This window comes from Nanorana parkeri, unplaced genomic scaffold (assembly GCF_000935625.1).
Source record: "Nanorana parkeri isolate BGI_ZX_2015 unplaced genomic scaffold, ASM93562v1 scaffold1737, whole genome shotgun sequence".
Classification (NCBI taxonomy): Eukaryota; Metazoa; Chordata; class Amphibia; order Anura; family Dicroglossidae; genus Nanorana; species Nanorana parkeri.
This window is the reverse complement of record NW_017308005.1, coordinates 274,083-294,992: the sequence shown is the minus strand read 5'-3', so window position 1 is coordinate 294,992 and position 20,910 is coordinate 274,083. Positions and strand designations below refer to the sequence as shown.

General features: G+C 48.9%; 1 protein-coding gene across 1 annotated transcript in view; it reads right to left on the bottom strand.

The window, feature by feature from the left end:
• Nucleotides 1–461: 461 nt before the first annotated feature.
• LOC108799480 (protein unc-13 homolog B-like) overlaps nt 462–20,910 on the bottom strand; it is a gene marked incomplete at its 5' end in the record, with an annotated part of 285,160 nt that continues 264,711 nt past the window's right edge. The window contains 7 exons of the mRNA XM_018571343.1: nt 462–992; nt 1,734–1,893; nt 2,493–2,585; nt 4,930–5,077; nt 6,443–6,523; nt 13,903–14,010; nt 20,695–20,725. Of these exons, the coding sequence (XP_018426845.1) occupies nt 707–992; nt 1,734–1,893; nt 2,493–2,585; nt 4,930–5,077; nt 6,443–6,523; nt 13,903–14,010; nt 20,695–20,725 (907 nt within the window). The remainder of the gene's footprint in view (nt 993–1,733; nt 1,894–2,492; nt 2,586–4,929; nt 5,078–6,442; nt 6,524–13,902; nt 14,011–20,694; nt 20,726–20,910) is intronic.

Genomic DNA, 20,910 nt, shown 5'->3' with positions numbered 1-20,910 from the left:
TTGAGGCAGCATGCATATAAAGCAGCCCCAGGTGTCTAATACACTATGAATTCCACATCCTTTAGGGTTTTATTTATTCCTAAAACATATTCTGAAAGTTACTTAGAGGTTTCCTTGAAAAGATGTTCAAAAAGGTTGAGAAAGGCTGCCCTGGAGGGATAAAGTGTTTTTCTACACCCATGAGAGCTAGAAATGGACCACCCTAGAGGGATAAAGTATCATTTTAGGACTGAGATCCGGAATCGGACCACCCTAGTGGAACAAAGTGTCATTGTACCCCTATAAGATTCCAAACTCGATCACCCTAAAGGGACAAAGCGTCATTGTATGCCCATGAGCTCTAGAACTGGACCACCCTAGGGTAAAAAGTGTCACCATACGCCTGTGAGATCCAAAACTGGACCACCCTAGAGGGACAAAGTGTCATTGTATGCCCGTGAGATCCAGAACCTGACCATCTTCAGCCTGTTCCAGAAAGCTCACACCTTTAAGAGCACAGGAGGAGGCCGATACAGACGCCAACAGAGTCCTTTCTATATAAATATCTTATTTACAAGACACCCGAGAGTCTCTATGCGTCGTCTGCGGCGTCTGGAACCAAAAAAAATAAATATTCTGCTCTCTTATCGCCTTTTTCCCTTCGGGTCCTGGCCGCCGGGCGAAGGTCGGTATAATTGGCACATCCTAGAAGAGGAGGATTCAGGGCTCAGCTTCCCTCCTCGGTAGAGCGGATCTCCGATTTCAGTTTGACAAACTCCCGGGCCACCTCGTCGTTGGTCCGCTGGGACAGGATGCGCAGGATGGTGAGTCCGGTCTCATCCATGTGGATGCGGCGGCCCAGCGGGCACCAGCAGGCGCAGCTGCCTTTGTCCGCGATGTCACGCAGCTGGATGATGGCGATTCCCAGTACGTGGTCCTCTCGGGCGAAGCAATAGTCCTTCACGCAGACCTGAAGCTCGTAACACTCCGGACCGTCCTCATTGCCCAGAATACTAAAGAAAGGGGAAAAAGAAAAGTCAATATCCACCCACAATGTCACCGTAAGCTATTGGAAGTCATAAACAGGCATATACAAAAGTATAGGCCCCCTTAAGAGCCAAAAAGTACCGGCACCCCTAGGCAGATGATTATTTTTCAAAATAAACTTACAAGACATGTCACTTTCCCACACAGAGTCTCGTACTAGACCACTGTCTGCCCCATGTGTACTTCCCTCATATGTGCCCACTTCTGGGAATGAGGAGCATGTGACCTGCACTAAGATCACACCAACCCTGTGCTAAATTCCTGGGTCTGTATACCTGCTGTGCCCATTATGAGGGGTTCCCACCATCCCTGTGCTGAGTTCCCGGGTCTGTACACCTGCTGTGCCCATTATGAGGAGCTCCCACCATCCCTGTGCTGAGTTCCCGGGTCTGTACACCCGCTGTGCCCATTTTGAGGGGCTCCCGCTTCCCCTCAGTTGGGTGGGAACATCCAAAACTTCCAGGAGAAGAACAACAGTTGGAAACTATAGCTGGCTGGGGTGCCCAATACATTCACGAAGGTAGTAGGGTGACTCGGCCCAGCTTGTCCTACCTATATCAGTTTAGAGAGGACTGATCCTTTAACCTATAAGCCAAGTAGAGTTCAGGTAGGTGGTCAGGAGGTGGGATAAATAACACGGGAGGACTACCCCATTTAAAATGACCCTTATACATAATGTATATGCCCATATTTCACCCGCAACTCACAAGTGGAAGGTCTCATTGTATTTAGGGGCCCAGTTGTTGCTCTTGGACTTGGTGGTAAACTTCCTCTTCTTGTCGCTCAGGTGAGGTCCAATCACAGTGGCCTCCACAAAGGGTCGGAACATGCCGGTCGTCTGCCACTTGAGGTCATTCGCAGCGACCACTGCCAGGGAAAAGTACAGAGAACAATGTAAGGAGACAGCGCCTCCATAGACGGACACAAGTACTGCACCCTACCCAACGACCATTAATATTATTGTTATTTTTTAAAGAAGGCCGAATTCTGATTTTAATTGTACATTCCAGGGGAAAAAAAATGGAACAGGCCAATGAATACATGTTAAATGGTAGTGTGCAGGTGGGGTCTCTATGGCTGTTCGCAGATAGGGGGAAGCCCACAAGGAGAGCGTCATGAAGACATCATTGGGGAGGGGGGGGGTCTATCTACTGCAGTGGTTGTCAATCTACTAGGTATAGGGGGGTCTCAGCTGCAGCTTGTGGTGTCACCAACGGGCTGTACATAATGTTCTGTATACATACAAGCTTGGTCGGAGGCTAAAGACATGCTACAGGAGACAGCAAAGGACTAGGGACATGATTCATCAGACCAGATGAGATTTTACCCCTATACAAATCAATGCCCCCACTACTGATTGCTGGGGTACTGGGGCCGCACAACAAGTAACAGGTGGGGCACCAGGGATCTAAAATGCAATTAAATAAAAGGAGGACTCCTCCTCTGGAGCATTATCATTGCCTTACCCTTCACAGTCACCTTCTGCTCGCCAGTTCCTGGATGTGTAAACAGGTCGATCTGTATGGACACCTCTCCCACTGGATCATCCACACCAGAGCCTGGGACAGACAGACAGACAGACAGACAGGATTCTAGTCAACTTTAGATATGTGAGACCAAAACTGAGTTATTTCACATAGGTGGGTGCGTTCTAGAGCAAGCATGCAGTGTCCATGTTGTTTCAGCCCACGTTCTCTACCACCAGGAGACCATACCTGCCCTGGGCTGCTATCAAAGTATCTCCCTCTCACCCTCAGAGGGAGTGTGACCACTACTCGGCACCAGTAGGGATTATACGTTCCTGTCCCTGCAACGGATATATGAGATTTGGTTCTTTTGGCCTTACAACTGCTTATGTTGGGACAATCTCCTGGTGCTATTGTTCCCTTCCACTACCTATTCTATCTCACTGTACATTAATGAGAAGTGGAAGGCCAAGGCAGTTCTGTCCAGGCTGGCAAAGTTTGGTAAATAATGTGGTGAAACAAGAAAACAGGAACCTTGCTGCACTCCTTACCGGGATTCCCATGAAGAAATACAAGCGGGTGCTCGGAATGACTGCGGATGGCGCCGTCACATGTAGATAGGTGAAGAATGTCACCAGCACACCACAACGATTCAATGAACACTTGATTGCTGTCATCATCGTTGTGGTGTGCTGGTGACATTCTTCAACCAACCATGTGGTGAAGACCCAACAAGTAGATCTTCTCCCCTACACTGTATGTCTTCTCCTTCATCGGTATCTATTAGTGGTTGAGCTCATCGAAATTGAACATCGTGGAGGTCACAAGTTGAAGAGTCCAGCTCACCTTGCTGCTCCCTGCCAACCCATCAGATCCTCCCTTTGTATATTCTATTCAGAACTGGTGCCATGAAAAAAAAGGAAGTTGATTTGTTGAGGAGGTCAACACAAATTGTTTCTTTCTGAAGACACATGAATGTCTGGCTGAGCTCCTGTGGTCTTCAATTAGCTCCTTGGATGGGCGCAGACCAATGGGCACCACTAATAAGCTGCAATACTGATGATAGCAAAGACTTCCATTTTTCTTCCCTCCAAGGATGCAGTTATAAGGCCATAAGAACCAAATCTCATACTCCAATCACAGGGAGATGAAGGTATAATCCCCAAGTGGCTGTTTATGTCTACCAAGGACTCTGAAGGTGAAGGTTTATGTCTACCAAGGACTCTGAAGGTGAAGGTTTATGTCTACCAAGGACTCTGAAGGTGAAGGTTTATGTCTACCAAGGACTCTTTGCCACGTGGGCCGAGTAGTTGCCTCACTCCCTCTGCTGGTGAGTGAAATATTCCTTCACTGGCCCCAACATGGAGATGGAGCCAGGAACTGTAATTGTGGGATCCCGCAACTGAGATCCCAGATAGTTATAAGAAGCCGGCCAGGAACTAGGCCCAACAAAGATCACTTATAACTGAGGCATCAGCTCTGGGTGGTCCACACCTTTAGGTGGGTCTACTCTAGGAGAAAGCGAGTCTACCCCCCTATAAGATGGTGAAACTGGAATCTAAGGGAATACAGGAACTACAAGGATACTGCTAAACATACCCTCCTTGGGAGGAACGTCCTCGTTAGCTGTATACCTAATACCCTTCCCATCATGTACTGAGACGTGAGAGACGGCAGGCAGAGAGAGAGGAAGAGACGGTTATACAGACATGAAGCTGGAACACAGTATACACACAACACCCCAATACTGAGAGACAATGGACCGTTCAGTACAGGTCAGAGGTCACAGAGTGCCAAGGTTGTATAATACCCAAAACAGGATCAAGATGTCCAAAAGATTCAGAGAAAACAAATCAGCTATGGCGGCTGGTTGACCCAGCACTGGGTACTAGGTGTTCTGTCACTCATGGGCTCCAGAGCTTCCCACTGTACACCCGCTGTGCCCATTATGAGGGGCTCCCACCATCCCTGTGCTGAGTTCCCGGGTCTGTACACCTGCTGTGCTCATTATTAGCGGAAACTTGGGTGGAGACATCCAAAACTCCCAGCTGGTCAGGAACAAAGCCATGCTGGAGTATCCAAGTCATATATGAAGCCAAGGGCTGACTCAGACCACCTATAGCTGAAATGCAGTACATAAATTATACGAGAGGGAGCCATGCAGTACATGGATTACACCACCAGAGGGAGCCATGCAATACATGGATTACACCACCAGAGAGAGCCATGCAGTACATGGATTCCACCACCAGAGGGAGCCATGCAGTACATGGATTACACCACCAGAGGGAGCCATGCAATACATGGATTACACCACCAGAGGAAGCCATGCGGTACATACATTATACGAGAGGGAGCCATGCAGTACATGGATTACACCACCAGAGGGAGCCATGCAGTATATAGACATCCAATGTAACACCAACTATGAACTCACCTTGCGCCGTCTGTGATTGCACAAAGGTCTTGATGAGCGTGTCTGTGGTCTGCGTATAGAGCGAGAGGGCGTAGCGCAGAGATTGCAGCTCCGGGCTCTTCTCCAGGAACGTCTTCTTCAGGCCGTTTCCTCCAGCGTGAAAATATTGCTGTGCAGGAAAAAGAAGGTGTTCCGATGGTAACCCAATATGCCACCGTCTGTGTTTAACTTCACAACCAATAAGATCCCAGCCATCATTATCCGCTGGATGTCAGAAAATGACTGCGCTGGACTTCCTGGACTGAGATGCTGGCTCAGGTATCTATGCCGTTTTTGACATTGCTGACAAATGTCTGGCACAGATCAGCCCCTGCAGCAGCCTGGTGACTGGCATAAAAGTTACAATGTTACAGTCTGATCACTGGGGGGGAGGGGAGACTGAGGACATGCTTCCTCCTGCGGGCAGCAGATTTATGACATCATCTCAGCCTAGGCATAGTCACCATTACGGACTCGTAATGCAGTTCTGCAAGAAGCGGGAGAGCCCCGGCTGTACCATCCCCCGTACCAAACGGACTTATTGCTGTACGGTTTTCCTTGTCCATGCAGTCATACTCATCCCCGGGTTTCCAGCTCTCAGCAGGTAAGTTATAAATGCCAAAATTCTTATTTCACCATTTTCCCGGGAACAACATTGATTCTGATGTGTATGTACTCCGGGGGATATACTTTCCCTCATTGAGCAGCGGAGATATTCAGGGGTCTGTTTATAAACAATTCGCCCCGCGTCTGAGGCAAGGACGAACGTTCTCAGATAGATTTTAGTTTCGAGGTGAATGTAACCAGTGGCGTAACAATCGCCATAGCGACCCAGGCGGCCGCTATGGGGCCCGGGCACAGGGGGGCCCAGGCCAAGACATCCCTCTGATGCCGTGTGGGCCGCCTGGGTCGCTATGGCATGTAAGGGTGCTGTCACTGACGCAGCTCAGCAGCGGCGTTTTCCCCTCACAGCCGCTGCGGATCTGTGTCAGTGACAGCCAGCAGCTACGGCGGAAGAGGCCGGCGTTCGCAGTGAAGGAGCAGGCGGGGCCCGCCTAAGAGCAACCCCGCCTCCTCTTACATCACTGGTCAGCGACCTAAGAGCAGGTGGGGCCCGTCGATAGAAGCGGAGGCGGGGCCCAGGGACAGAATAGGAGGCGGGGGCCCGGCGACCACGGAGGCGGACAGCGCTGAAAGGTAAGAGGTGTGCAGCCCATCTGAGACCCTGCAGAGCCCACTATAGAGCGTCTATGGTGGGCTCTGCAGGGTCACTCTCAGGTGGGCTGTTTAGTATATCAGGTGGGCTCTGCAAGTGGCATAACTAGCAATCACGGGGCCCCATACAACATTTTGCTATGGGGCCCTGTGATTTATAGTTACGCCCCTGAATGTAACATTCGGGAAATATCACATGATGAGCGCCCCCCACCGGACGGAGCAGAGGAAATGAGCCATGGAAAATTCAAAACAATATTGATATTTGTGTCGGGCGTACCTTGATCGTATCCAGAGCCAGATCCATGACCGCACATTGCTTTGGGGTCAGACTCCGAGTCTCTTCTCGAACCATGTGATCCTGGAACACCAATAAGAAAAAGTCACCATCACGGCACAGACCGGCCACCGCCACTAGAGGGCTCCGGAGCTCTCAGCCGGACAAATCTCCATAATCATCACACATGAGACAGGAACACCAACCGGACATCCTTCAGTCTGACTCGGAGAAGATCATTTAGAAGGAAGTTTTTGCACAAGTATATGAAACCGCGGAACTTTGTATTTTATTTTTATGTTACTTATAATTCTATGAATTTAGAAGTAGACATTGGAGGATGTCCGGCCATTCAAGCCATCTGTAAACCCCATTGGGCCCGGGATTATGGAGGTGGACCTTACTATAAGTGACGGTTACAGTGATAGACTGCCCAATGTTCCAGATACAGATGTAGACTGTTGGGATGAATCTTATTCTGGTTTCTTATATCTCGTGTACACTCCAATATTGTGGCCCCCCTTCTTCAGTCCCTGCGTCTTGGAGATCTGGGAGTTCCTCGTCATCTAGGGTTGTCCTTGCGCCACCTGCATGGAACCTCTGGGCCTCAATATAAAGCAGCCATTCTCAAACAGGGTTCTAAGGTTCCTTCAGAGGTTGCTACAGGTTCCTTGAGCAATGTCTGACTACCAATTAGGTATCTGTAAGGGGGGGCATTGTCCCGAATTACCACCAACGTAAGATGCACCAGTGTACTGGGGCCCATCACTACCTGTGTAAGGGGGTCACTCTACTAGGGCACCTCACTACCTGTGTAAGGGGTCACTCTACTAGGGCACCTCACTACCTGTGTAAGGGGGTCACTCTACTAGGGCACCTCACTACCTGTGTAAGGGGGTCACTCTACTAGGGCACCTTACTACCTGTGTAAGGGGGTCACTCTACTAGGACACCTCACTACCTGTGTAAGGGGGTCACTCTACTAGGACACCTAACTACCTGTGTAAGGGGGTCACTATACTACGGCACCTCACTACCTGTGTAAGGGGTCACTCTACTAGGGCACCTTACTACCTGTGTAAGGGGGTCACTCTACTACGGCCCCTCACTACCTGTGTAAGGGGGTCCCTCTACTACGCACCTCACTACCTGTGTAAGGGGTCACTCTACTAGGGCACCTTACTACCTGTGTAAGGGGGTCACTCTACTACGGCCCCTCACTACCTGTGTAAGGGGGTCCCTCTACTACGCACCTCACTACCTGTGTAAGGGGTCACTCTACTAGGGCACCTTACTACCTGTGTAAGGGGGTCACTCTACTACGGCCCCTCACTACCTGTGTAAGGGGGTCCCTCTACTACGCACCTCACTACCTGTGTAAGGGGTCACTCTACTAGGGCACCTTACTACCTGTGTAAGGGGGTCACTCTACTACGGCCCCTCACTACCTGTGTAAGGGGGTCCCTCTACTACGCACCTCACTACCTGTGTAAGGGGTCACTCTACTAGGGCACCTTACTACCTGTGTAAGGGGGTCACTCTACTACGGCCCCTCACTACCTGTGTAAGGGGGTCCCTCTACTACGCACCTCACTACCTGTGTAAGGGGTCACTCTACTAGGGCACCTTACTACCTGTGTAAGGGGGTCACTCTACTACGGCCCCTCACTACCTGTGTAAGGGGGTCCCTCTACTACGCACCTCACTACCTGTGTAAGGGGTCACTCTACTAGGGCACCTTACTACCTGTGTAAGGGGGTCACTCTACTACGGCCCCTCACTACCTGTGTAAGGGGGTCCCTCTACTACGCACCTCACTACCTGTGTAAGGGGTCACTCTACTAGGGCACCTTACTACCTGTGTAAGGGGGTCACTCTACTACGGCCCCTCACTACCTGTGTAAGGGGGTCCCTCTACTACGCACCTCACTACCTGTGTAAGGGGTCACTCTACTAGGGCACCTTACTACCTGTGTAAGGGGGTCACTCTACTACGGCCCCTCACTACCTGTGTAAGGGGGTCCCTCTACTACGCACCTCACTACCTGTGTAAGGGGTCACTCTACTAGGGCACCTTACTACCTGTGTAAGGGGGTCACTCTACTACGGCCCCTCACTACCTGTGTAAGGGGGTCCCTCTACTACGCACCTCACTACCTGTGTAAGGGGTCACTCTACTAGGGCACCTTACTACCTGTGTAAGGGGGTCACTCTACTACGGCCCCTCACTACCTGTGTAAGGGGGTCCCTCTACTACGCACCTCACTACCTGTGTAAGGGGTCACTCTACTAGGGCACCTTACTACCTGTGTAAGGGGGTCACTCTACTACGGCCCCTCACTACCTGTGTAAGGGGGTCCCTCTACTACGCACCTCACTACCTGTGTAAGGGGTCACTCTACTAGGGCACCTTACTACCTGTGTAAGGGGGTCACTCTACTACGGCCCCTCACTACCTGTGTAAGGGGGTCCCTCTACTACGCACCTCACTACCTGTGTAAGGGGTCACTCTACTAGGGCACCTTACTACCTGTGTAAGGGGGTCACTCTACTACGGCCCCTCACTACCTGTGTAAGGGGGTCCCTCTACTACGCACCTCACTACCTGTGTAAGGGGTCACTCTACTAGGGCACCTTACTACCTGTGTAAGGGGGTCACTCTACTACGGCCCCTCACTACCTGTGTAAGGGGGTCCCTCTACTACGCACCTCACTACCTGTGTAAGGGGTCACTCTACTAGGGCACCTTACTACCTGTGTAAGGGGGTCACTCTACTAGGGCTCATCACTACCTGTGTAAGGGGTTACTCTACTAGGGCACCTCACTACCTGTGTAAGGGGGTGACTCTACTAGGACACCTCACTACCTGTGTAAGGGGGTCACTCTACTAGGACACCTCACTACCTGTGTAGGGGGTCACTCTACTAGGGCACCTCACTACCTGTGTAAGGGGGTCACTCTACTAGGGCACCTCACTACCTGTGTAAGGGGGTCACTCTACTAGGGCACCTCACTACCTGTGTAAGGGGTCACTCTACTACGGCACCTCACTACCTGTGTAAGGGGGTCACTCTACTAGGCACCTCACTACCTGTGTAAGGGGGTCACTCTACTAGGGCACCTCACTACCTGTGTAAGGGGGTCACTCTACTAGGCACCTCACTACCTGTGTAAGGGGGTCACTCTACTAGGGCACCTCACTACCTGTGTAAGGGGGTCACTCTACTAGGCACCTCACTACCTGTGTAAGGGGGTCACTCTACTAGGGCACCTCACTACCTGTGTAAGGGGGTCACTCTACTAGGGCACCTCACTACCTGTGTAAGGGGGTCACTCTACTACGGCACCTCACTACCTGTGTAAGGGGGTCACTCTACTAGGCACCTCACTACCTGTGTAAGGGGGTCACTCTACTAGGGCACCTCACTACCTGTGTAAGGGGGTCACTCTACTAGGGCACCTCACTACCTGTGTAAGGGGGTCACTCTACTAGGCACCTCACTACCTGTGTAAGGGGGTCACTCTACTAGGGCACCTCACTACCTGTGTAAGGGGGTCACTCTACTAGGGCACCTCACTACCTGTGTAAGGGGGTCACTCTACTAGGCACCTCACTACCTGTGTAAGGGGGTCACTCTACTAGGGCACCTCACTACCTGTGTAAGGGGGTCACTCTACTAGGCACCTCACTACCTGTGTAAGGGGGTCACTCTACTAGGGCACCTCACTACCTGTGTAAGGGGGTCACTCTACTAGGCACCTCACTACCTGTGTAAGGGGGTCACTCTACTAGGGCACCTCACTACCTGTGTAAGGGGGTCACTCTACTAGGACACCTCACTACCTGTGTAAGGGGTCACTCTACGAAGGCTTTGCTGATTTCTTTTAATGCACAATGCAGCTTCTCTGCTCCTTTTACTTACTGATATACATGTTGTGCCAAATATCAGACGGGTTTTCTCCCTGTCCAGTTCTCAACCTTTTTTTTTTATGTCACACTTTTATATATTATTATTAGGGATGCACCGATACCGATACTAGTATCTGTACTCACCCAAATGCTTCCATACTTTCCCCGATACCAGAACTTCCGGTCAGAGGGAGATTTCTTCTGACTGGCAGTGCCGCAAGGGAACATGGAGCCGGCTTACCGGTCAATCAGGAACCCGGGAGGGCGGTAATGACACAGCCCGGCTTCTTGATTGCCGGGCTTCATGCTAGCAGAAGCATCGGTGCATCCCTACATTACTATCATCATAAACTTTTATAGACTAGAGAAGATCAAAGTGATACATTGTAACCAAAGAACCATCACTGGGTAACACAAGTGGGTAAAAACGTCTCAAATACACAAAATCAGAAGATAAACTTTATACACACATCACATCGAGCTACATCACTGTAATAAGGCCACAGCACACACATCAGCATGCTCTGCAGACATCTAGAACATTCCGTGTAAAGGTGAGGTCAGGTGACATTTCACGACGTGTTATGCCCAACCGGGAGCAGTCACGTGACAGTTTGTGCCGCTGTGCGCAATCAAGAAGCGTAGACATGATATCATTGGCTGTTAAAGTGACATTAAACCTCTTCCTGTTGTGCTGGCTCAGGTTGTGAACCTGCACACAGACACCGTGTATCCATTCCAGAGACAAGGCAGTCTGCTGCAAAACAGAAGTTCTCCCCCAGCATGAGAAGAGATTCAGATTTAAAAGGAAGAGCAGCAAAGAGAAGGGAAACTACCATGGATTACAGTAAGGCGCACATTACAGTATTGTTTTATGTTAAAAAAATCTGAGGGTTTAATGTCCCTTTAACATTTATAAGCCAACATTCCTTGTTGATCCAGGGGATATCCGATTGCCTCAGGGCAGAATAGGCACTCCAGCCATTGTGGAACTACAAGTCCAATAAGGCATTGCAAGACTGCAAGCATGGCTCCCAGAGGCAGAGGGATGATGGGATTTGTTATTTCAAGACAGCCGGCGTGCGGAGGTATCTTACCCCATGCCTTAGGGAATCATTTTTTTGCAGCAAATTGCACCATATATTATAAGAGGTTTTTTTTGCCTTTCTCTGGTTCACCTGTGGCAATTGGGTTCTGTAACAATGTACGAATTCATTTTTTCTATGTGTGTCTTTTTTTAACCTGACGATGTAACTATGTACCAAGCTGTCGGCATGCCGTGTGCAACACAAAGAAAACACTGTCATGTGACCTTGGCAATGGAAAGCTGCAAACGAGCGCAATCATGTGACATTTCATGCAATGAACGCGGGGGGAGGAGGAGAGAGTGAAAATTCAGTGATGGGTTTTGGTGAGCCAATGAAATCACACAAAGTCTGAGTGTTCATCGGAGGCGCCGTCCTCTCTGGGACATCTACGAGAAGACTTCAGCCCAACTTTTAGCTGGATGGCTTGGCAAGATTTAGGACTTTTGTCAGATTTGTATTGCTGTAACATATTCCCAATGGGAGGAGATTTCCTTTAATTTCCTGTCCTACTGACACCTTTCACTTAGACGGGAAGTGAGGGAACATTTCCCCAATGGGGGACATGGATAGCAATAAAAATGGTTCTAATATTCCCACGCTCAATAAAAAAAGATTTTTTTTTTATCACTTCCCGTGTCCTTGTTGAGATCAAGAGACCATAAAACCAGTTGCACATTTCTCTGTTCAAAGTTTAGTGGGCAGGCTCTTGGGAGGAGTTATGCAAATATCAAAATGCCTTGATGGGTGGGTGTCGGTCTGGAGGAGTGGGCGTTTCTAGGCAGGCTGCATTGGCATGCAGAGCGCCCCAGGTAACGCCCACATGTGATGCGGAGCCTTCATGATTGCAAGAACTGAAATTCAATGAATGAAAGGGGCGGGGCCTGGGACAGTCACCCCATCCGGGACACAGGCAGCAATAAAAAATCTTGAGGTTCCCATCTCCATCCACAATGAAATAGAACGTTTGTACTTACCTTAAAAACCTTTTTCTAGAGTCCGATGAGGGACAAATGAATTAACTATTGGGTTACACGGCCGCCTACAGGAGCAATGGACACAAAACTCCCCAAAAAACTGTGGGCCAGCCCAGGATAACCCTTCATCTTCCCAGCATGCCTCAGTTTGTAGCGAGCAGTACCAGGAGTACCCATAATACAGATCTGTGTCCCTCAGGATTTTATTATGAGTACACAAATCTGTTTTTCTTTCTCGTCCATTGAAGGACACAGAAGTCCTCAACCTTCAGGATGTCCAGAAACAGACCAATGGAGGATTGGACAACAAAGCAAACTAATGCCAACAGGCCCATTGTTACATAGTATTTGAGGTTGAATAAAGACATAAGTCCATCAAGTCCAACCTATTGCGTGTATGCATTTATGAGCAGGTGTGTGCATGTATACGTGTCCATGTGTGATTTTTCTCTTAGCAATACCTGTACCCCTGTATGTTCTGGTCTCCCAGGAACTCGTCCAGGAGTCTCTTGAATGCTTCCGCACTCTTAGCTGAGATCACTTCCTGTGGCAGCGAGTTCCAGACCCTAACCACTCTAACTGTGAAGAAATTGTGTGTACTCCGCACTGTGTGGTGAAATTTTTTTTCCACCAATTTTTGGTTGTGCCCTCTGGTCTTTGTTACGGAGCTGACCGTAAACAGTTTGTTACTGAGGTTGCTGTCACCCTTGAATAGTTTATACATGAAAATCATGTCCCCCCTTAATCTCCTAACCTCCAACGAGAACATATTTAATTTTAACAACCTTGTTTCATAGTTCAGATCCTCGAACCCCTTAAAGAGTTTGGTTGCCCTCTTCTGGACTTTTTCCAGCTCAAGGACATCCTTTCTGAGTATTGGTGACCAAAACTGGACTGCATACTTTAGATGTAAAAATGTAAACAGGAGGAAGTGGGGGTTGCCCGCAGCTCAAAGATCTGTCTGAAGGACCAGTAACCTAAAGCTGCAACACTCAAGAGGCCCTCACAGATCTCCATTGCAGATGGAAAATGCTAGAAGAAAAATTGGAAAGAGAGTTTCCCAGCAAAGATGAAGAAAAGAGAAATCCAACTCCCTAGGACAATGGGGAAAAACCGAGGCATGATGGAAATGGGAGGTGTTATCCAGGACTGACCTATAGTTTGCCAGTGTTCAATCCTCCTGTAGGTGGCAGTGTAACCCAACTTCCAATGACTTTGTGTGTCACTCAATGGACAAGAAAGAAAAGCTTTTTCTAAAATTTCACTTTGATTTTGAAAGCCAGCGTTCCTTTCCCAGGTTTTAACTCGTAGTAGTAGAAGAACCCGGGGGAGGGGAGTGACTCAGCCTGACCCACGACAGGTTGTTAACATGGAGAGATCCTTCAAGACGACGTTGAGGGACATTGGAGGCATGCAGTGAGGGACAAGACACGCTAATCACATGCTAAGCTCGAGGAAGGCTACAAGCGGCACACAACAATGAACTATACCTTCAGCTTTGATAACTGGCCCAGTTCCTTTGCTGCAGTGAAAATCAACTGAGTCCCCTGAGAGCCCGGGGAGGGGAGAGAAGAGAACATGTTATAGTCAGGAATCATCTTCCATATTCACCGTAAAGGTCTCAGCCCCGACCTAAGGACGAGCCCGGATAGTGACTACACACACACACCCAATCAGATTCTCCAATCTGCAGGGCCCCAATTATTTTACAGGTATGCTACCTGGAGGGCGGTCTACTTCCTGCCAGTGGATAGCAGACCAGGAACTGTCAGTGTCTGTTCTGTCTCTTTGCTGGTGGGTACCCAATCAAGTGTTCACTCAGCACAAAGATGCACACGTGTGGCAGCACCACACATAAAGTTGACCTTCCACAACAGGTACCTGCACCACCCCCTTCTCAACACAAATGGTTTAAAAAGCCTGCCCCTTCCCCAAAAAAAACCACTTGTGTTGAGAGGAGGGGGCAGGCAAAAATGCAGACCTGCCATTGGCTTTAAGAGCAGACACCACAAGATGCCTTCCATTAACCAGAAAAAAAAAGTCGCTTGTGCCCATCTCTGATTTAGTTTTCTTGAATCCATGGCATTCCACCGTCTAATGAGAGAGCCGCCCAAGAAGAGCACATTGATCGGGTGGGCCATGGGCAGCTGGTGGAGTTTAGCCCCAAAGTCAGGCCCCGGTAACAAAGGGAAGCCAAGTCAGAGAGGGGCACAGAGTCGGCCTCAGTGGCTAACACAGTTTGTAGGCACTTTTCTGGAAAAATGGAGAACAGATTCTCCAACCGATGATCGGCCGGATTCAAGTAACACAATTAAATTAAAGTGAGCTTAAAGTGACATTAAACCCTCAGATTTTTTTTAACATAAACCAATACTGTAATGTGCGCCTTACTGTAATCCATGGTTGTTTCCCTTCTCTATGCTGCTCTTCCTTTTAAATCCTCATGTCTTCTCATGCTCTGCAGAACTTCCCTTTGCAGCTGACTGCCTCTTCCTGTAGTGCTGGCTCAGGTTACAAGCCTATAGAAACCTATACACGGACACCGTGTATCCATTCCTGAGACAAGGCAGTCTGCTGCAAAACAGAAGGTCTGCCCAGCATGAGAACAGATACAAATTTAAAAGGAAGAGCAGCAAAGAGAAGGGAAACTACCATGGATTACAGTAAGGCGCACATTACAGTATTGTTTTATGTTAAAAAATCTGAGGGTTTAATGTCACTTTAAGGTATGCTAAAGTGACCCTCTCAGTCGGTGTTTTCATATCTCTGTTTAGCATGCCTTAAATGTCATTGCAGCTCGATGAACTAGAGCTTTTTGCTACTTCATGTTCCCTGTAAGGCTAACATTCTATGGACACCTGACCACCACACCTACCTATATGTCCAAAAGTATGACAGCCGAACAAGTGATTGAGTAGTGTTTCCAGCGAAGCGTTCTGTTAATACTACAGCATTTTGGACACTTTTACAAATCCAATCTTGTGGTAACAGTTGGGTGAAGGCCCTTTTCTGTTCCACCATGACTGTCCCCTGTGTACAACGCCAGCTCCATAAAGACATGGTGTGACCAGTGTGGTGTGGAGGAACTTGAGTGTCCTGCACAGAGCCCTGACCTCAACCCTACTGAACACCTCTGGGATAAACTGGAACACAGATTGCGAGCCAGATCTTCACATCCAACATCGGTACCTGACCTCACAAATATTCTTCTGGGTGAACGAGCAGAACTTTAACAGAGATACTCTAAAGTCTGGTGGAAAGCCTTCCGGGAAGAGTGGGAGCCATTAGAACTGCAAAGGGAGGCCAACTCCATACGACTTATGGATTTGTAATTGGTTCATCCAGCTTCTATAGTTGTGATGGATCCGGTGTCCAGAAATATTTGGCCATAGAGTATATATATTGGGGAATGTATTCTGGGCTGAAGCAATCGGAGAATACCTCATACTTCCTGTAGTATGTAGAATGTAAGAATGATAAAAGTAATAACACTAGACATCTAGGGGGTGGATGTCCTCCAACCAGTATGAAGGCTTTCAGTTAAGAGAAAGGATTCATGCATGTCCAGGATAAATCTTCATCAGATTGCTACATCTTCACGTTCTCTTAATATCTTTACTTATTCCATAAACCGATGAGGTCTCCTTGAAATGAGAATCACTAGATGGAGGGAAGTCCGGTATACACAATCGGTGACCGGGTAGGGAAGGGTTTGTCAGGATGATGATGGAGGGGTCTCCAGGGACATGGGCTAAAAGAAGGACAACAGATGGAACCAGAATTACCCCGAGGAGAGGCAGGTTAGAGATCACAGCAGGATGTATCTGAACACCTCGGCTGATGTTTCACCAACAGATCTTCCCTACTGACCAAAAAGAGTCGTGTGATGCCGTGTCACTAAAGGTGCCCATCCATTGGTCGAATTTCGGCCAGGTTTTTAATGTACGGGTCGAAATTCGCACAGTGTGTGGGGCTGACAGTTCCCTTTCAGCCGGCATTCCTCGATAAGTTGATCGAAGGAGCGGACTGGAACATTTTTGATCGATCAGAGCCAGCAGCCAATGAGCTGCCCGCTCTGGTCGGGTATTCTGACAGATGCAATGTAAACAGCGGGATTCCTTGACCGACGCGCCGTTTGTGTCGATGGAGGAAGCGGGTCAATTTTCTTTGTTCAGCCTGCGGGTTGAACAAAAAAAAAAAAAACGATAGGTGTATAGCCAGCCTTAGGGTACGGAATGATGGAAGTAGTCGAGAGCTTAACAATCAGTCATACCCATCATGGCAAATTTTGAGAATTCTCACATATCAGTTCAAGTAAGCATTTAGAGATTAAAGGAGAACTATGAGGGGGGGGGGGTGCTTTTCACTCACCTCATAGTTCTAGCCGACCTGGGCCAATGAGACTGTCACAGGTCGGCTCAGTAGATCGAGAAGTGAGCGAACACATACCGGCGCCCGCTCACCTCTCGATCCTGTCACTGCTCTCTGCCGTGACAGGGGAGGGGCTGGATTCCCCCCTCCCCGATCCTCCAGCGCTGACTGGCGGAACGGACGGGGGAGGGGGCGGGTACAGCTGGCTCTGCCTCTAGATAGGCAGAGCCAGCTGTCAGTCACGCAGCTGGGTGGATCCCGGCACAATTGTCGGGATCTGCTTCAGCGTCTCAGTATACCGCGAGCTGTAGCTATATACTGAGCTTTGGGTGACGGGAGGACGCTAGTTTGTGTCCTCCCGTTACCCTAAGGAGAACTATGGGGAAAAGACTTAACCCCATAGTTCCCCTTTAAAGAAACCCAGGAAAAAAAGTTACAGGGTCTCTTTAAGGCCTCATTCACACAAAAACTGCATTGAAAATGCCGCGTTTTTGATGCGTTCCGATGCAGTTTTTTTTTCTCAAAATGCAAATCAGACCATATACGTCACTTCCTTCTTCCTGTCACAGCACTTTTCATTTTCTAGCTCAGACATGCTTCCTTTGTTTGAAGCCATGGTGTTAGTGTTGACTATAGCCATTCTCACCCAACGTAGGAGGTTATTATAATATAATAATAATGATGTCGTTATTGGGTGCACCCCTTGCCGACGGCCAGAGATATTTGATTATTAGATTAGCATCCATGTCTGCCATGTTTCCAGAGCTGCTCCATTCCTAATCTCCTCTACCAACTTACAGGAAGTCCCCAGGAGATGACATTACTAAATCTGTGGGTTGTTTTTTTTTATTTGCTTTGCGCTGGCATGCGTTCTTGATGCATTCCGTCGCGTTTCGATGCAGCTAAAATAGTGCAAGCAATATTTTTCCTGGCTGCATCGGAACGGACTAGTCTGGTGTGAACAGAACATCAGAATCCCATTGGAAATCATTGTGCTGCGTTTTTGATGCAGCTCAAAAACGCAACGGACTGCATCTGGTGTGAATGGGCCCTAAAGTCAGGGTGACTCTAGGGCTCTTCTATGGCTCCAGACCTAGCACATCACTCATGTCAAGGTGGCTCTACGGCTCTTCTATGGCTCCAGACAGTGCACATCACTCATGTCAGGGTGGCTCTAGAGCTCTTCGATGGCTCCAGACCTAGCACATCACTCATGTCAGGGTGACTCTAGGGCTCTTCTATGGCTCCAGACAGTGCACATCACTCATGTCAGGGTGGCTCTAGAGCTCTTCGATGGCTCCAGACCTAGCACATCACTCATGTCAGGGTGACTACCAATGAACCTCAAGCTGAATGTTAATTTTCAGACCAAGACTGAATATTCATAATCATGTAGTTGTCCTGTTGTGACCGAGTCTTTTCGAAGTCTCGTATGTTCTACACTGTCAGGCTCAGTTACCAGCGAGCACTCAGGCCCATTTTTTCCTATGGCTGGTTCATACTCATGGTGGCCTCCAGCTATCCAGAGGAGTACAGACTAGTCACAGGAATTAATCAGATTGTGGTGCTAAAGCTCGTTAAGTACAGAACCTGCCAGTGTGTGAGCAACACCTATGAGGGTGAGGTGCAGGGCTCAACCAAGGGGTAGGCAGAGCGCATAACTCATGCCAGAGTGGCTCTACAGTTCCTACATGCATCGTGGAGAGCACATCACTCATATAAGGGTGGCACTGTGGCTCCTCTATGGGACCAGGCAGAGCACATCACTCCTATAAGGGTGGCACTGTGGCTCCTCTATGGGACCAGGCAGTGCACATCACTCCTATAAGGGTGGCACTATGGCTCCTCTATGGCACCAGGCAGAGCACATCACTGCTATAAGGATGACTCTATGGCTCCTCTATGGGACCAGGCAGAGCACATCACTCCTATAAGGATGACTCTATGGCTCCTCTATGGGACCAGGCAGAGCACATCACTCCTATAAGGATGACTATGGCACCAGGTAGAGCATCACTCATATGTATGGTTCTTCAGCTTCTCTATGGCACCAGGTAGAGCACATCACTCATATGTATGGTTCTCCAGCTTCTCTATGGAACTAGGCAGAGCACATCACTTTCGTCAGGTTGGTTCTACGGCCCGTCTTCTTCCTGGGATAACAATGGTTCCATCTGAAACACTCATGACAGGCAACTCTCAGCAGCGCCATGGGTGTTGCGGGGCTTTTGTTGGTGAGTGACATTTTGTACATATGGAAGGTAAGAACACCGGGCCTTTTGGGGGTAGTTGTGTTTGTTGTACAGACACAGGGGTGATGCCCCCCCCACCCCCAACTTACCATCATCTGTCAGACACAAAGCAGGATCCAAAGAAAAGGGAAAAGGTATTTAGAGAGGCTTTGTCCATTGTATTCACTCCTACTCTGTCCAGTATAGAGGGCAGGGGACTTGTATCTATGGGATGATTCTCACCAAAACACTGGACCCCCACAAAGCACATGGCAGACCAGCACTGCTTAAAGAAGAACTCTGGTACCATCAAAACCTTCTATAATTTCTAAAGGCTCAGCTGGCTCTCTACATATAACTCATTAATAAACCAGCAGTGGTCTCTCTACAGAGGTCCAGCACCAAATCCCACCCCTTCTCGGTGAGTCAGACCTACTGCTCTACAACACCCATGCTCCCTGCTGATTGAAGAGATCTATGCTCTGGTTCAGCTAGGGTCATGTCAGACCTCTGCAGAGAGACCACTGCTTTCACACAGAGCATGGGTCCTCCTCTGCAGCATGCTGGTGAGGGACAGGCTTCTCGACTCTAGGCTGCGGCTGCTTTCTAAAGAAAACACATTGTACTGGAAGTTCAGTTGGGCTTTTAAGGAGACATGTAGTGAAAGGATATGCAAAGTATTGTAATGCTGCTGAAAATGCTTAAAATTCTAATTCTGATTTCCTGGCTGTCATACTGATCCAGAGACTTCAGCACTTTCTAAGGCGTTGACCTGGAACAAATGTGCACGACTATATCATGTCCTCGCGGCTACATTTACACTCTTCTCTGCAAATGTTCTGACAGCCCTGGTCATATGACACGGGCTGATCAATTTAACATAAAAGTTAACTACAGTTGATGGCTCCGTTATGTGACACCTCATGTGCTCTCAGGAGCCGGGAAACAGCTTGTGCATGGCCAGGTAATCGCCAGCGCTGCAATGGTCAGGCTTCAGATGCCCTGAGCGGTCTTCTTCATGCCAAGTGAATGGAAACAAGGGGCCGGACTATAACATATTGCAATTTAAAGCCCCGTTCACATTGAGCGGTTCGCAAATCGCGCATTTGTTTTGCGTGATTTGCATTTTGCGCGATATCGCGCAAATGCTTGCATTGAGCAAGCTTGAATCGCGGCTAAATCCGCTCCAAAAAGGGTCCTGCTGAAGCGACGCATGACCCGCGACAGCAGGACACTTTGCCCCATTGAGAAGCATTGGAGAGCGATATCGCGCGGTAAATTGCTGCGATATCGTGAGAATTACCGCACGAAAAATCGCTCAATGTGAACGGGGCCTAAGACTGAATCGTCCGAATGAGTTCTGTTGTGACTGGGTCTCTTTAAAGTCTCCTGAGCTCTTCACTGTGTGACCCAGCCGGGTTCTGTGAGTAGTGAGCACACAAGCCCCATTTATTCCTATGGCTGGTCCATACACATGGCGGCCTCCAGCCATCCACAGGAATGAATGGGGCTGTGGTGAGGAGCAGGGGGTTCACCTTGGGTGCTAAAGGACCTTTTCCGTCACTGGTGATGGGGGCTAAAGGTAAAGTTGTCCTTTAGGGGCACTATATAATTGGAAGGATCAGAGGAGAGCATAATCTCAGGTGTCTCTCTGACAAACCCCGGAGACAAAGAACTCACACAGCTACGTTTCGGTGTGATGTGAATGCAGCTGGGTGTCGAGAATGGCGCCATGCCAGCTGAACACCCATCTCTGCCACCTCAGAGCCCCAGCTGCAGCTACTACCCGACTCTGCATCCCTGATATGCAGAATTGCTCACAGGCCACTGACAAGCAGTCTCTGGAGAATGTATATTACATAAGACCCCAGCTGTGTCTGCAAGTAAGATGCTGGA